The sequence below is a fragment of the Pan paniscus genome, chromosome 6 (assembly GCF_029289425.2).
Source record: "Pan paniscus chromosome 6, NHGRI_mPanPan1-v2.0_pri, whole genome shotgun sequence".
NCBI classification, from domain to species: domain Eukaryota; kingdom Metazoa; phylum Chordata; class Mammalia; order Primates; family Hominidae; genus Pan; species Pan paniscus.
In genome coordinates, this window is record NC_073255.2 from 144625417 (window position 1) to 144641583 (window position 16167).

General features: G+C 38.7%; 1 protein-coding gene across 1 annotated transcript in view; it reads right to left on the reverse strand.

Moving 5' to 3' along the window:
- SLC26A3 (solute carrier family 26 member 3) overlaps positions 1 to 15500 on the reverse strand; it is a 29275-nt gene extending 13775 nt beyond the window's left edge. The window contains exons 1-11 of the mRNA XM_055114818.1: positions 15066 to 15500; positions 14429 to 14568; positions 12516 to 12626; positions 11740 to 11921; positions 10214 to 10378; positions 8042 to 8194; positions 7512 to 7594; positions 3883 to 4030; positions 3658 to 3771; positions 3475 to 3552; positions 340 to 435 (exon numbers count right to left, since the gene is read on the reverse strand). Coding sequence (XP_054970793.1) covers positions 340 to 435; positions 3475 to 3552; positions 3658 to 3771; positions 3883 to 4030; positions 7512 to 7594; positions 8042 to 8194; positions 10214 to 10378; positions 11740 to 11921; positions 12516 to 12626; positions 14429 to 14568; positions 15066 to 15196 — 1401 coding nt within the window. The 5' untranslated portion in view covers positions 15197 to 15500. The remainder of the gene's footprint in view (positions 1 to 339; positions 436 to 3474; positions 3553 to 3657; positions 3772 to 3882; positions 4031 to 7511; positions 7595 to 8041; positions 8195 to 10213; positions 10379 to 11739; positions 11922 to 12515; positions 12627 to 14428; positions 14569 to 15065) is intronic.
- Positions 15501 to 16167: the final 667 nt, after the last annotated feature.

The following is a 16167-nucleotide window of genomic DNA, read 5'->3' on the forward strand; positions in this document are numbered from 1 at the left end:
TGAAGAACAGAGGCCATGCGTACCCTAAATTCAGAGAGTTTCTGTGGTACTTGGGATTACTGCAAGAACTTTTAGAATAGGCCTAAGGAAGTTCTAGACTAGTGTTTCATGGGGCCCATTCTTTTAAATTAAAAGTAGCCATTAAAAAAATTAAAGTCCCAGAAAATGACCATTAGAATATGCAATTTAAAAATAGCAAATAAAACAAACTAAGGTTTTTTTGAACGGATATATAGAAACAAAATTTCACTTAGTTTACAATATAAACATGCATTTCACATTAGCATTAAAATGCTATTGTGATTTATCTCTCTTTCAAATACTATTGCCTCTACTTACACAATCATATTTGTCCTTTCGCCACAATCTGCCTATTTCAGCAAACTGCATCAGCATTCCCTTTAAGTTTCCCAGTGCTAAAGCTGCCAGGACGGACTGTGAAAAACACAAACATCAGATGTACTTTAAGTTAATGAAATAAACCATAGGGAAGCAAAGGTGAAGGCTATAGATAAGTGTGTGCTTTAAAGGGCCTCAAAGCAAATCAAAGCATTACACCCTTTTCCGGTGTGCGATGCCATGCACGACACACCAGAACTGGGACTCTGACCTGTTCCTATGAATGACTTTGTCCCCACAACAGTGACAAGGCCTAGGCTGCTCTTGTGATTATGAGATAGATGATCTGATGGCGTTTAGTAGCCTGCACCTTGGGACAGAGAAAGGCAGACCTTCAGACCTATGACAGACAAACATTTGAAATAAATTCCTCCCAAGCAGAGACAGTCTAATGTGTGTTTGTTTATTGGAGTCAAGGAGATGGGGGTTGCTCTTTGTTAAAAAAAAAAATAAAAGCTTGGGGAGCTTGAGGTCCTGGAATGAGATGACTTGAGGCGGGCTTTCTGGGACAGCATGAAACATATCTATCTAGTTCCTGCTATATCCCCAGCACCTACTATGTTAAATGCATACAGGAGGGGCTTTAAAATTAGTCAGTGAATGAGTGGCTGAGCCAATGAATGAATATTTCCCAGGCCAGTACTAGTCCCTACAGCCACGCTTCAGGCTTCCAATTCTTCCACAGCCAGAATGTGATCTTTTATCTTGCAGGAATTGTGATAGTTAAGGTGAAAAATGCTGAATAGCTAAGTATATTCTCTTCGTTCTTTGGATTTTATCGTAATTGTAGGAACATGCCCCTCACCGTCCTGTTCCCCCTGCCAATTTATTTTATTCTGAATGGAGTATGGAATTTGTATACTGCTATACCATGAAAACACAGTGTACAAAGAAAAGGCAAACACAGTTTTTATTTTTATATCTTGAGGACAGTTGAACTGATCTGCCTATTTCTAATTTTCACAGGTAATCCTTATAATATAATATCTAAGCAATTAATTTTACTAACTGTGAGAATAGAGGTCACAGTTTAGAAGAAATATGGTCTTAAGTGACTTTTTAAAAATTTGGCACACAAGTGAATGCCAGTTAAAAAATGGTGAAAATTGAATAAGGTCTGTAATCTACTTAACATACTATACTAATGTATAGTACTGATATTGTACTACAGCTATGTAAGATGTCGCCATTGTGGTAGCTAGGCGAAGAAGTCAGAGGACTGTACAATGGGCCTCTCCATTTTGCAGGACTTTTAATTCTCTAAGTATAAAATATGTCAAGAGACACCTGTGCGAAGAGACTTTTTTTTTTTTTCATTGGGCATTATTTCCCACCTAGTCAGTATTCTACGGAAAAACAATTTGAAATAATTTACGATGACATACATATACAACAGATTACTTTTAAAGTAAAGATTACAGAGCATTAAGAAATCATAGAAAGGAAAGGGGGATAATTTCCGCAGTAATCTGGTATTCATACTGCATTTGATATAAAGGATTAAATGAAGAGAAAATGCTTAGAGCTCTGCTGACAGGCAGTGAGCACTCAATAAATACCTATTATGAGCTTTTATTATGGGTTATTTTGCCTTCATATGATAAAAAGAAGCAAATAGTTATTTAGGTGTTTGAAACAAAGACATTCCTGACCACAATGGCCTAAAAAGAACATATCACAGGACCCTTTATAAAAGGGGCTTTGATTAAATCTTGGACAAGATTTGGTAATTATTTCTTTAGTGTCTCCAAATTGATGTGGGCTAGGTAGAACTCAAGTTTACACCCGGGGAGAAGCATGAGAGGGTGGAGTTCTCTCTGTAGGGGTGAGTGTGTGTGCGTTTATTTTTATTGAGATAACATTCTTCTATTTCTTTAGTGGTGACTTTTTCATTCCTTTTATGCCACTTATTTTGAAATCAGAAGTATAGCCTATGGAGAATGCATATTTTTGGCAAATTGTTCTCTGCCCTGCTTGAAGATGGATTTGGCCATTGAGCTTTTTGAGATGACCACACTGGGAATCCAGCAACCTGGGACCAAAGTCACCATTCGGCTACCAACCAACGAGGAAAAAAGGCCTAGGTAACAGCCAATAGACATTTGTGGGCTGTATCATATCTCTATGTCTTTTATAGCCAGGAGTGTAATACAATGTAGAATAATAATATTATTAACAATAATGATTATCATTTATCAAGTATTTATCATATGCCAAACCCTCAGCTAAGTAGTTCACATACATGATCTTATTTATTTTTATAGTCACTCTGTGTAGTGGGTATTATTTCCCTTTCTATTTTACAAATGTGGCGCTTGAGGTTCAGCAAGGTTAAGTAATTTGCCCAAAATCACACAGATAATAAGTAGCAGAGCCAGGATTAGAAGGAGGTCAACAGGGCCCCATGTACCACCTCAAAATTATATTAAAACCACAAGGAACAATGTATTTACTGTCATCTTGTTTCCTAGAGAGCCTTTGCTTTCCAGGGTCTGATGGTATGTTTTATATCTGAGTGCTGCAGCAGTTTACAAAGTATTCAACTAAACCCTCAAGCTTATACGCAGAGGAGCATGAGAGTAGGGCTGGGAGGTCTGTGCTGGCTGTTCACTCCCATCCCACAATCCAACAGTGTTGGTCTTGGAGTTAAACCAAAGTTCTAGAAGCTTCAGGGTGTGTTCCTAAGAATGAGTTGTGTGGCTGGTAGGGCCATTCTCTGAATTAGATAGAGGGCCTGATTACCTTAACCTTTAAGAAAACCTCTACTCAGTCCATGCATGTTGAAAGTGTGGTGCCAGGGTGCCCTCCTATTTCAACATTAATTCTATCTGGGGCTATGCACATGCAAAGTGTAGAGGAGATAAGGCAGGTTGGGCATCTGTGTTCCTAACATTCAGAACATGTTGCCAGGGGAAAAGAAATATTTTTGGCTCATACAGAGTATTGGCTAAGAAGAGTACTTGAGAGTTTGTCATTACCTCATTTCCCCTAGTTTAGTTTGTGCTTTCAGAATTTAAGAACCGGGGTCCTTGATTTACCACTAAAAGTAGAGATGCTATCCAAAGACAGTGTTACCTTTTGTAGAGGCGCCAGGAGAAATCCAATGGCTAGAAGGACAATCAGCACGATGATGGCACCAATAAGCCCAGCAATCTGTGAGGATAAAAAAATTATCATCACCAACTCAACTTTTCCCCTGGCTTGAATTTCCTAGTTACTAACGCTAGGACAGTGCTTGCAGCAAAGATCTTGACATACCTGTGTTTTGCCTCCTGTGCTCTCCTGAACTGCTGATCTGGAGAGGGCAGTACTCCCAGCAAATCCTCTGAATACTCCACAGACTATGTTACCCAATCCCAAGGCTATTAACTCCTGACAGGAAGACAAGAAGGAACCTTTTTCAGAAGTGGCACCATTGATATTATGTGTGCAAAATATTATTTAAAGTTGCCCAGTGAGACCCAGTGTAGTTTGTTTACTTACCTGATTGCCATCAAGTGGATAATCGTATTTGAGGGAATAGACGCTGGCAACTGAAAAGGCCACTGCAAATGCAACCATTGCGATGCCGAAGCAATCTCCTATGGTGTTTTGGAAAGCCTGCACGTCAGGTGTAATAGGGGGCTGAAATCTAAAATTGAAATTAAGCAAGTCTGAATGTCACCAATCAATTTATAAACTGATATAACCATTGGGCAAATCAATGAATGAATGCAATCTAGGCTGAGTTGTGTCTCACTTTGGAGTATGATTAACGAGAATTTAGCTCCACTAACAATTTTGCAATCTGCTTTCTTAATGCTGAAAAGCAACACTGCCTGAATTTGGTAAAAGACTGCAAATTCAATCCAAGGATAGTGGTAAATCAGATATGATTTTGCCAGTAAAACCACACTATAATGTGCGTGTGTATTCTTAATAAGCTTCCTGCAAAATGTCTTCTATTCCACTTGTATTGTTACACTGGGCTGCAAAGCATCACTCAAAATGCTCCCAATAGTTATCCATACATGAAGTCCTTTGAGCAAACACAATTGTGAGACAAGGAAAGCAAAAAAGTCTTCTTTCCATTGATAATAATAACCTTTCATGGAAAACTCCTGGCAAAGAGATGGGCCTTGGACTCTGCCCTGCACTTCACAGAAATGCTAGAGGCAACCATGACCCTAATGGAGAGTAGGTTTCTCTTTAAGGTGATATATGTCAGAGAAACCTTCAACTCACAGGGCGTACTTCTGTGCTTAAGCCTTATGAACGTAGACCAGTTCAATTATATTTACTAATTGTATCATAAAAGGTGCATGTATCTTAAACTCAACATCAATTTACTAAAATGTTCCACTCCTATAAGCATATATTTCTGACATCAGACTTATTGGAAGTGGGTTAATTAGGTCCAATCAACTCTTTCTGAATTGCTGTTCCACATTTTGTGAATATCTATGGTAATACATTTTTATCTCTAATTTTGAAGAAGTACTATTTTACCATAATTTTGAAGAAGTACTATTATATCTGATGCCATTATAAATCCAAAAGTTAGCTTGGAATGTTTTTGTTTTTTAATAACCAGGATCTTATTATTCTTTTGTTCTGGTCTCTGAACACCATAGACAGAATGATGTGATGAAGATTTACAGTCTAAAGACTTGGGTTCATTTCCTGGCTCTGCCACTTGCCCTTCCCGAGTCACAATTTCCTCATTTGCAGAGCGAGGATAATAACATTTGTTCTCTGTTTTTTTTGAGATGGGGTCTCCTCTTTCCCAGGCTGGAGTGCATAGCTCACTGCAACCTCCACTGTCCAGGCTCAAGAGATCTCCCCGCCTCAGCCCCCCAAGTAGCTGGGACTACAGGTGCGTGCCACCACGCCCAGCTAATTTTAGTATTTTTAGTAGAGACAGGGTTTTGCCATCTTGGCCAGGATGGTCTCGAACTCCTGACCACAAGTGATTCACCCGCCTCGACCTCCCAACGTGCTGGGACTACAGACGTGAGCCATGGCGCCCGTCCTTGTTCTCTTTTCTTCACAGCTTAGTGGGAGGGTCAAATAATAAATGCAAATACTATTTACACACTGTAAAACACAAAGTGCCTGTTAGCTATTATTATAGGATCCCTCTGGAATCTGAATATACTCCTTGTGTTTCCTTTACTGTTTCAATGAGCACTTTTCTTCAGCCAAATTATTTGTATTTAGTGTATGAGACTTTGCAAAATAACTTCTAAGGTGACATACTCATGAACAGTAGGTTAGCAATAATTAATAATCACTACCTTCCAGTTATAGTCTATTTGCAATCAACAAAAACTTAAAATACCTACTCAATCATCACCCAGAAAAAAAATGGAGCATAAAAAGCTCAAGTGCTTGCTACCTAATTTAGGTGTTAAACTAGTTAACAATAGTAGTGTAATTTGAACATTTATTGTAAGTCAGGCACTTAAGCATGTTACATGTATTAACTCACTCAACTCTTAAAAGAATCCTACTTGATAGCTATTATTTTTAGCCTCATTTTTACAGCCAAGAACATTGAGGCACAGAGTTTTTGGTAATGTGCTCAAGCTCAAAAAGTGAGTCAGAATCAAATCTCAGGTACTCTGCCTCTAGAACACTGGAGCTTACCTACTAGGTTACACTGCTACTCTATTGAATGTAATGGTTACTCGTTGCCACACCCTACACACTGTGGAGAGAGATACACTGACGTTGAAAATACATTCACTAAATAAGACTGTTGTTGAGGTATTTAAGGTGTAACTCAGTGATCTTAAGTTTATCTTTTATTTTCCAAGCCCTTCTGACAAGATCCTGTTTGGTTTTGCAAGTATTCATTTTTTCTATTTGGTTTATGTCTCCCAAGACATTTAAGTAAAGTGAAATCACTTCAAAGTGGCAGAATAGAAGGAAACCCTAGAAACAGTCGTTCAGTTTCAGCCTAATTTCCACTTTAAAACTTTAAAAATTAAAAGTGATGCTTGAGATTCGTGAAATGTAACACACGAAGATCTGGTAATAAAAAAATTTTTTTTCTTTAAAAAAATAAAAAGTACATATATTTGCCTTTAAAAGAATTTGGCTGTTTTAAAGTAAAAAAGTACATATAAATGTTGATTTCTCGAATTCTCAAATATTTGTTAAGCATAGAGAGGGAGGGAAGTCTTTTAACAAAACAAAACAAAACAAAACAGGAAAACACCTTTTCCTTGGTAAGGTGGAAGAAACTGATGCTGTGGTTAGAAAAAACAACACAAAATGATCTTCCTTCTCAATCCACTGAATGTAATGAAATACATTTTAAAATTCTTGTACAAACTGGACTTCTCATCCTTTTGTAGTGGGAAAAGTTGCTCTGCCCTTGTTTTGAATCTGATCGGGAGAAAGGACAGAGTGTGCCTATCTGGACTGCTCACGTGGAGTGCCTGTGTTCCTTCAGTGTCTTCTTTGAACTTTCAGAACTTGGCTCCAGTAACTTCAAACAAAGCATTACATATTGTTTATAGTAATTTATGGACAAGGAAATCTGGTTTCACTCGATGTTTCTTTAAGAGGAGAAGCAGTTTACTTTGCCTATTTTTCTTTATGGTATTATTTATATATTTTTAAAAAAACAAGAGATGGGGGCCTTGCTGTGTTGCCCAGACTGGTCTTGAACTCCCGGGCTCAAGTGATCCTCCCACCTTGGCCTCTCAAACTGCTGGGATTTCAGGCATGAGCCACCGCGTCTGGCCTTACTTTGCTTATTTTTAGACTTTCACTACTTTGCTAACTTTTACTTTCCTGTGAGTTTCTACTGGTCTGTGTCCCTGCTTGTCTTGTTTGTGAGTTCTTCCACAAGGAGAAGCCTTCTGATATTAAGAACTGCATTCACTGTGGGGAGGCCAAAAAAAAAAAAAAAAAAAAAAAAAAAAGAGCTGCACACCCTGCCTTTCTTTGTAGCACCTTCCTAAAAGGAAAGCAGTGAGCCTTCCTTAGGGATGCAGGGTGCAGGGAGGATTCTGATGAGGGTTACCTGCAGGCTGACCTGCAGTTCGGATTGTACCTCTCCTGTCACTACTGCTAACTCTCTGCTTAGTGCATGGTGATGCCATCATCGAAGACACACTTACCCAGGATTCATGTCCCCAACCACAGCCACTTTAAACCTGTTTTTAAAGTCACAGCCATAGGATACACCTGCTGCGATCACGGTCTGCAAAGTTGCAAATGGCCCAAGTTAGAAATGTGAGATGCAAGTAAGAGTCTTGCTTTGAAGAAAAATAAATTGCCAAAACCCACTTCTGTACCTGTTAAGTAAGAACTCCAGCCCAGGCTTTGTTACTTTTTAAGAAATTCGGAGGCAATTCTAACATGCCACCAGGATTGAGAACCACAGCTAAATTCAAACGGCTCTAACACGACATTTTGTCAAGGGTCTTGCTCTCTGCACTATCCTTGTCTCACATGGAAAAAATTAACTCAAAATCATAAGAGGAAGTTATTAAATTCTGAATGAAAATAAAACCATGCTAAACATTATGCCCGAAAACTGCAGAGATGGCCTCTGCCCCACTAAAACTTCCTGAGCTACAAATGGTGAAGGACTTACAACATATAAACAGTAGAGTAGCTATGACAGAGTCTGAAAATGATCAATTACCATAATGAATTCGATTGGAATAGGCACTGGAAGTTTGTCTTTGAAGCGCTGATTTATTTCTTTAACAATGGATACAACCAAAAGGACAATCAGAGCTGTCACCAGGTCTGCAATATTAGTCTTCTCTATTTGTGAGAATACAGACACTAGTACCTACAATTATAAAAACAAAAACCACCAAAGCCCTATATTAATGCACAATTTGGATACAACGCATCTCCAAACAAATAAAAATAAACATGGAAGCAAAAAGACTGATAGAGACTGATAGTGATTTCCTGTATTGCCCCGGTTTAATTGTGAAATTGTAGAGAGTAGCGACGGAGATATGAGAAGAGTAAGTTAGCATAGTGTAGGTGGCACACTAGTTTAAGAATGCTTCTGGCATTTTTGCTGGGAATCTCTTTGGCTAGTGTCAAATTTTGTTGGATACTTTTCACATTTTTACCACTGGTCTTCTGCCCTTATTAGGTCTCTTTGGTCATCATTTTTTATTTCACAGCCATCACTACTCTGTCCAGGGAATAACTTCTGATCTTTGATAGTTTTGCTTAGTATGCTCAATTCCTGGCCCTTTTTGGGGGTTTACACCCCCTCATATTTCTTAGCTGACTCTCTATGTCACTTTTGGAAAATAGTTTTCTGGCTAACTGTGCACTATGCATGTGCACATACTTCTTGAAGCTAGTTGGGTTCCATATCCACGTACCCCAAAAAGCTCAAGCAGGCCAAAACTGGATCCCAAATTGCTTCTAGAACACTCCACTTTTGGAATACCTCTGGATGGAAGAGAGTGTTGGTTCCAATTTGGAGCAAGTTCTGTCTCAACTCCCAAAAACTTTTGGGAGTCGTTAAAAATCAAACACATCTACCATCGAGCTAATGTTAACAACAAAAATTAAGTAACACTTCTCCTATATTTGACTCAAGTATTTTCAAAAAAATAATCTATGTTATTAAAAGCTTTACCATTTTGTCCCAAGTTTTAAAACTAAGAACACTATCTGTTCTACTTTGCATCCTCTGGAGGAGGGGAGAACTGCTGCCCTATCTACATAGTGGTAAATGTTCTTTTGCTTTCTAAACAGGATGCAAAAAGGACCCAAGAACTTCAATTCTAAAAGAATGAGACATGCTTTTCAAGAAACAGGAAAACATCATAACTCAATTAACAAATTTCTTTCAAAATAAGATTTTAAGAAACAGTTTAAAACTTGGGACAAAATGGTAAAGCTTTTAAAACATAGACTTTTTTTTTTTTTTTCCTTTTGGAAAATACTTGAGTCAAATCTAAGAGAAGTGTTACTTAATTTTGTTGTTAACATTAGCTGTATAGTAGATGTGGTTGATTTTCAGTATTGTTCCCTTGCTACTTTTTCTTTTCTTTCCTTTCCTTTTTTCTTTTCTTTTCTTTTCTTTTTCTTTCTTTCTTTTTTTTTTTTTTTTGAGACTATGTCTCGCTCTGTTGCCCAGGCTGGAGTGCAGTGGTGCAATCACAGCTCACTGCTGCCTCTAACTCTCTGGCTCAAGAGATCCTCTGCCTCAGCCTTCCAAAAAGCTGGGACTGCAGACATGCACCACCATGCCCGGCTAATTATTTTATTTTTTGTAAAGGTGAGGTTTCACTTTGTTGCCCAGGCTGGTCTTGAACTCCTGGGTTCAAGTGTCAAGTGATCCTCCTGCCTCAGGCTCCCAAAGTGCTGGGATTGCAGGTATGAGCCACCATGCCTGGCTTTACTTTCTTTTTCTTTTCTTTTCTTTTTTTTTTTTTTTTTTTGAGACAAGAGTCTCACTGTGTTGCCCAGGCTGGAGTGCAGTAGTGTGATCTCGACTCACTGCAAGATCCGCCTCCTGGGTTCACACCATTCTCCTGCCTCAGCCTCCGGAGTAGCTGGGACTACAGGTGCCTGCCACCATGCCCGGCTATTTTTTTTTTTTTTTTTAATTTTTAGTAGAGACGGGGTTTCACTGTGTTAGCCAGGATGGTCTCGATCTCCTGACCTCGTGATCCACCCGCCTCGGCCTCCCAAAGTGCTGCTTTCTTTTTTAATATGAATAAATTTTACAACCTGTAGGTAAACCCCATGGCAAAGGCATTAAAGGAAAGTTCTCTAAAAACACAGTAGTGAGTTTCATGTATTTCAGTATTTTTTAGGTGAAAGAAATACTTACTTTGAAAATTGAAAGTGGATCATTGTGTGACGGGACTGTCAACTGAAAAATGAATTTGAGTTGGGAAACCAAAACATGAACAGCAGCAGCAGTAGTGAAGCCACTGATGAGGGACTCAGACAGGTATATCACTACAAATCCAATCCGCAGAATCCCAAAAGCCAACTGGAAAGAGAACAAAAGCCTTTGTCAGCATAGATTAGGAGTATACCTCAGCAAACTCAAGGATCCGCAACTGAAATAATATTACACAAAACGTAAAGGCTCAACCTGTATGTACATGCCTTGAAGAAGCAAATGTCCCTGCCTCCTGGGACACCTCCCACCCAGGGCTCCTCTCTCTCCTTCCCTTCCACCGCATCATCCAGGTGGAACGTTACATGGTATTCACATAGGATATAAGTCTAGTTTGCCCCCAAGAAGTAACAGGCTTATTTGCACTTAATTTATTTTTAAGTGTGCTGTCTTTGGAAGACTCATAGGCCTTTTCTAGTAGAATCTTACCTAGCATCAGCCCTCATAAATTTGCTGATGTAATTTTAAGTTATACTTTCTAGCTGCTGGAGCATGCATGAGCGAGTGTCTATCCTATTTCCTCAAAGTTGCTCAACTTGCTTAAGAAATACATAACTGCATATTGGACATCAGAAGTGCTTGATTCTAGCTGGGGGAAAAGGATGGTTAATTCCCCCCTAAAGCATCATTGTTTTGCAATCAAGTGAATTGGATGGATTCTCCTTCCCTTGGATACTTGACCTGTCTTTCTGCTCACGTCTCCAGAACGCAGCCAGAGCTGTGGCTGCCCAAAGCCCAGTTGGGTTCCATTTCTATACTAAGTTCAGAAATGTATTAGAAATAACTAACCAAATTGTCAATAAGACACATGCTTATGTCCTTGTAGAAACTGACTTTTTCTTTCTTTAAGAAATGGTCTTAACCAATAATATCATTATCCATAAACTTAGGCAACATCTCAAAAAGTCCATGACATTTTCACTATTCAGCAAGAGTGTCAGCATATGGCTTGGGAGTGAGACTTTAGGCTCCACCATAATCCTCGTCAGTTTTCCCCAAAATTGACATGAACAGTTCAAAGCCCCCATCCCTTCCAACTAGATTATAGTTGCTGAAGAATTAAAGAAAAAAATTCCAAAGCCACCAGTATGATGATTTCTTGTATACAGTTATGTTTCTTGACTCTATCAATTCCCAGATATGCTGTTTCTTGACTCTATCAATTCCCAGATATATGTTGAAGCATTTCGCTTGTCACTGTTTGTGCCTCTCCATTCCCCTTCTTCCTTCTGTCTAGACCCACATTCATTCGTTTTTGTACTGTTGACCCACTCCTCTCCCTCTGGTTGTGGTGAGTGACCCTTCTTACAGTATTTCCTATGGGCCATGAGGGAGAGACACAAACCAAAGGGAAGATGGGAAGGAGTGGCAGGGGGGAGGAAAAATAGAGAGATGTGTAACAGTCAAGATGAACAGATTGAGGTGGGCAAGTTACATGAGAAGGTGCTCACCTGGATGATTCCAGAAAGCACTGTGACTGATGCCGCCACCATCACCCTCTTGTCATCCAGTAATGAAGAATTATTTGAGTTGTTAGACAATCCCAAAGTAGTTGCATTGCGATCTGGGACTGCTTTTGAAACTGCTCCTGAAACTGCTAGTCCCACCATCATACTCAGAATCGGAAACGGACCTAATTAACAGTGGGTGAATCGTGGTCAGTATATGCCTCTCTAAAGCATATTGTCTTTCAACCACAGAATAAGAGCATATAAAATGACTGGCGAGGCTGGGCGTGGTGGCTCACGCCTGTAATCCCAGCACTTTGGGAGGCCGAGGCGGGTGGATCACCTGAGGTCGGGAGTTTGAGACCAGCCTGACCAACATGGAGAAGCCTCGTCTCTACCAACAATACAAAAATTAGTCAGGCGTGATGGCGCATGCCTGTAATCCCAGCTACTTGGGAGGCTGAGGCAGGAGAATCGCTTGAACCTGGGAGGCGGAGGTTGCAGTGAGCTGAGATCGTGCCACTGCACTCCAACCTGGGCCACAAGAGCAAAACTCTGTCTCAAAAAATAAAAATAAATAAATAAATAAATAAACAAATAAATAAAATGGCTGCCATCTGTGACCCTGCCCTCCATCTCAAACCCTGGTCCTAATTCTCACAGGAGACCATGACTCTTCTCCTGGATTATGTGAAATTTGGAATTGATACAAGCTATGGCTAATAAAATTCATAAAGAAAAAACAATGTGAGCATTAATCAGCTCAGTAACTGACTTACCCACGGATATGTGTTTGGAAGTGCCCAAGAAAAGGTAGATTATGGCTGGGAAAAAGGATGCATACAACCCATAGACTGGGGGAATGTCGACCAGCAGAGCAAATGCTAAACCTGTAAACACACAAGCAGCAGAGCCCTTACTCTGTGCAAGAGGAATCAAAGACATTCTCATTTGGTTCTTATGGTATTTAGAATTGGATCCTAAAAATAAGTTACCTCATTAATTCAAAATGTATTAAAGATGTAAATGTAAGAACTAAAACTATAAAACTTTTAGAAGAAAGCATAGGTATAAATCTTTGTGACCTGGATTTGTCAATGGTTTCTTAGAAATGACACCTATGGCATAAGCCAGCAGTCCCCAACCTTTTTGGCACCAGAGACTGGTTTTGTGGAAGGTAATTTTTCCACTGACTGGGGAAGGGGAGATGGTTTTGGGACGACTCAAGTGTATTACATTTTTTGTGCACTTTATTTCTATTATTATTACATTGTAATATATAATGAAATAATTATACAATTCACCATAATGTAGAATCAGTGGGAACCCTGAGCTTGTTTTCCTGCAACTAGATGGTTCCCTCTGGGGGTGATGGGAGACCGTGACAGATCATTAGGCATTAGATTATCATAAGGAGCACGCAACCTAGATCCCTTGCGTGCACAGTTCACGATAGGGTTTGCACTCCTATGAGAATATAATGTTGTCGCTGATCTAACAGGAGGTGGAGCTCAGGAGGTAAAGAGAGCAATGAGGAGTGGCTGTAAATACAGATGAGGCTTCATTTGCTCACCTGCCACTCACCTCCTGCTGTGTGGCCCAGTTCTTAACAGGCCACGGACCTGTACTGGTCTGTGGCCCAGGGATTGGGGACCCCTGGCATAAGCACCCAATGAAAAAGACAGATACACTGGACTTAATCACAATTTAAAAATGCGTACTTCAAAGGATACTATCAAGAAAGTTAACCAATAATTCACAGAATAAAAAAGTTATCTGCAAATTGTATATCTGACAAGGGTCTGGTATCCAGAATATAGAAACAACACTTGCAACTCCACAACAAAAAGACAAATAACCCAATTTAAAAATGGATAAAAACTTTGAATAGACATGTTTCAAAAGATATACAAATGGCCAATAAACACCTGGAAAAAATATTCAATATTGTTAGTCATTAGAGAAATGCAAATGAAAACCACAATGAGATACCACTTCACACTCACCGGGATAGCTAAAAGAAAAAAGATGGACAATAACAAGTGTTGATGATATGGAGAAATTTGAACCCTCATACACTGCTAGTGGAAATGTAAAATGGTGTAGCTACTTTAGAAAATAAGTTAGCAGTTCCACAAATGATTAAATATAGAGTTACCATATGATCCCGCAATTACAATCCTAGTGATATACCCAAGAAAATTGAAGCATGTTCACACAAATATTTGTACACAAATATTCAAAATAGCATTACTCATAACTCATAATAGCCCCCAAGTGGAAACAACTCAAATGTTCATCAACCGATGAGCGGATAAAAAAATTGTGATATGTCCATACAACAGAATACTTATTTGTCCATAAAATGGAATGAAGTACCAATACATGCTACAATATGGATCAACCTTGAAAACATTACAGTGAGTGAAAGAAACCAGACACAAAGTGCCATGTATTGTATTATTTCATTTGCATGAAATATCCAGAAGAGGCAAATCCACAGAGAAAGGGTAGTGGGGGATGTGAAGTTAATGGGTAAGGGATTTTTAGGGGTTGGTGGTGGTGAAAATGTTCCAGAATTAGATAGTGGTGACAGATGCACAACCTAGTGAATATACGAAAAGTCCCTGAGCTGTACACATTCAGAGGAAGAATTTTATGGTATATAAATTATACTTAAAAAAAATTTTACCTTGTAGTACGGCCACAATCCCTGTGCTGATACCAGAAACAATATCACTGAGCAACCATTCTTTAAGCCGGTATGCTGGCAACCAAGATGCTATGGGGAACAAAGAGAGGACAATTCTCTTGGCCTTTTGTGGGGAACAGCTGAAAACATGGAAAGCCACAGGTCAGTCAATTAACATCAAATTTTAAGTTTAGTACCTGTCGGTGGGAAATTGGTAAAGTTGGTAATATGCTAAAGATTAAACTAGTAATTTCACTCCCAGTCACATTCTTTACACATAATCAGCTGCCCTCTGGTCACCAACAAAGGATTTTTTAAAATGCTTGCTTTTCTTTAACCATAATAGACCTATTTGTCATCCTCAGCTCAAATCATGCAATATTTCAAATGAGAATTTTCCTCTGTCCCCATCTGTTAGTTGTCTAATTTGGAAAGACCGTGTTGATAAGCCGAGATGGGGTTCATTTTAGACACTACCTTTCCAACTCTGTCAGGGAGTAGGAGGTTTGGAAACTAAAGAGGAAAGGACTGTAGGCTGTGGACTAGAGCCAGAAAGGAGAGTTGGAAAGTTAGAAAATTGAGGGGAAAGTGCTTCAAAAATGTATTCCTAATGCCAATACTTTAAAAAATATCTTACCTACAACACACTTTGAGATGATCCAGAAATGTCTTATGATGTCTTTCTGTCTTTTTATGATTTTCCTCAAAAGCATTTGTAGAATACACTGGCCTGGCCACAATATACTGATTCCCAAAGGGTTCAATCATTTTGATTTTTCTGTTGGCTGTGGCAAGTTGAAGACCTTTGCAACTATGTGGTGAACACTTCTTCTTGCCTTTAGCAGGTTAAAAATGCCTGAAACCAAACAGAGCTTGCTTCTTAAATAACTCAGAGATAATGTGATGCAATTTACAGATGAGTGAGCTCCGAACTGAATGTTACCACCTTTTAAGATCAAAAAAGGCAGGATTAAGGGACCTAGATTGCGTTTTGCGACAGCGATGTTTTATTCCAGTGAGCTGGACGTGGCTCTTTTAGGTAAGTAAACAAGAGCTTTATTTTTTAATTTGCCAAAAAGTAACAAAATTGACTCAGTTTATGAATCAATTAGTCAATTTTTTACTTACAAGGCAAGATATTCTCATCAACTTTTTTTCCCAGAAATATTTCCAAAGTTAAGGCATTTAAGTGTTGGGACAGGTTAGATTTAAAGTTTTTTTATTGCCCCAACTCCAGTCCAGACTGTTCCAATTTACCCAACAGAATTTTAAAATTTGATTCTTTTACCTTGTAAAATTAAAAAATTGTGAAATTCAAAGGTATTGCCTATTTCAGTTATTTCCTTATTGTTTCTGGGAGTTAGAGTTTTACAATTTATAGTTAAGGAAACTATGAAACAAACTAAATATTATTTGTTTACTTCATTTGTGAGTAATAAGGTCTTTTTAAAGGAATGATCCTGGGCAAGTTCCTTAACCTCTCTGAGCTTTGCCTGTATAATGGGGATAAAGATATTCAAGTTTCAGGTGATTGTGAAGATTAAATAAGGTTTCCAAAGCATCTGGTTTACATCCAACACACTATAGGCATTTACTAAATAGTAGTTATTATTTTGATTATTAGCATTTTCTACACAAAATGTTTAAGTTTTTAATTCTTATCTCAATCCTGTTTCTATTATGCTTAAAAGATCAATTTGACAAAATGTTTAAATGCACATTACCAAGTTAGCCTTCAC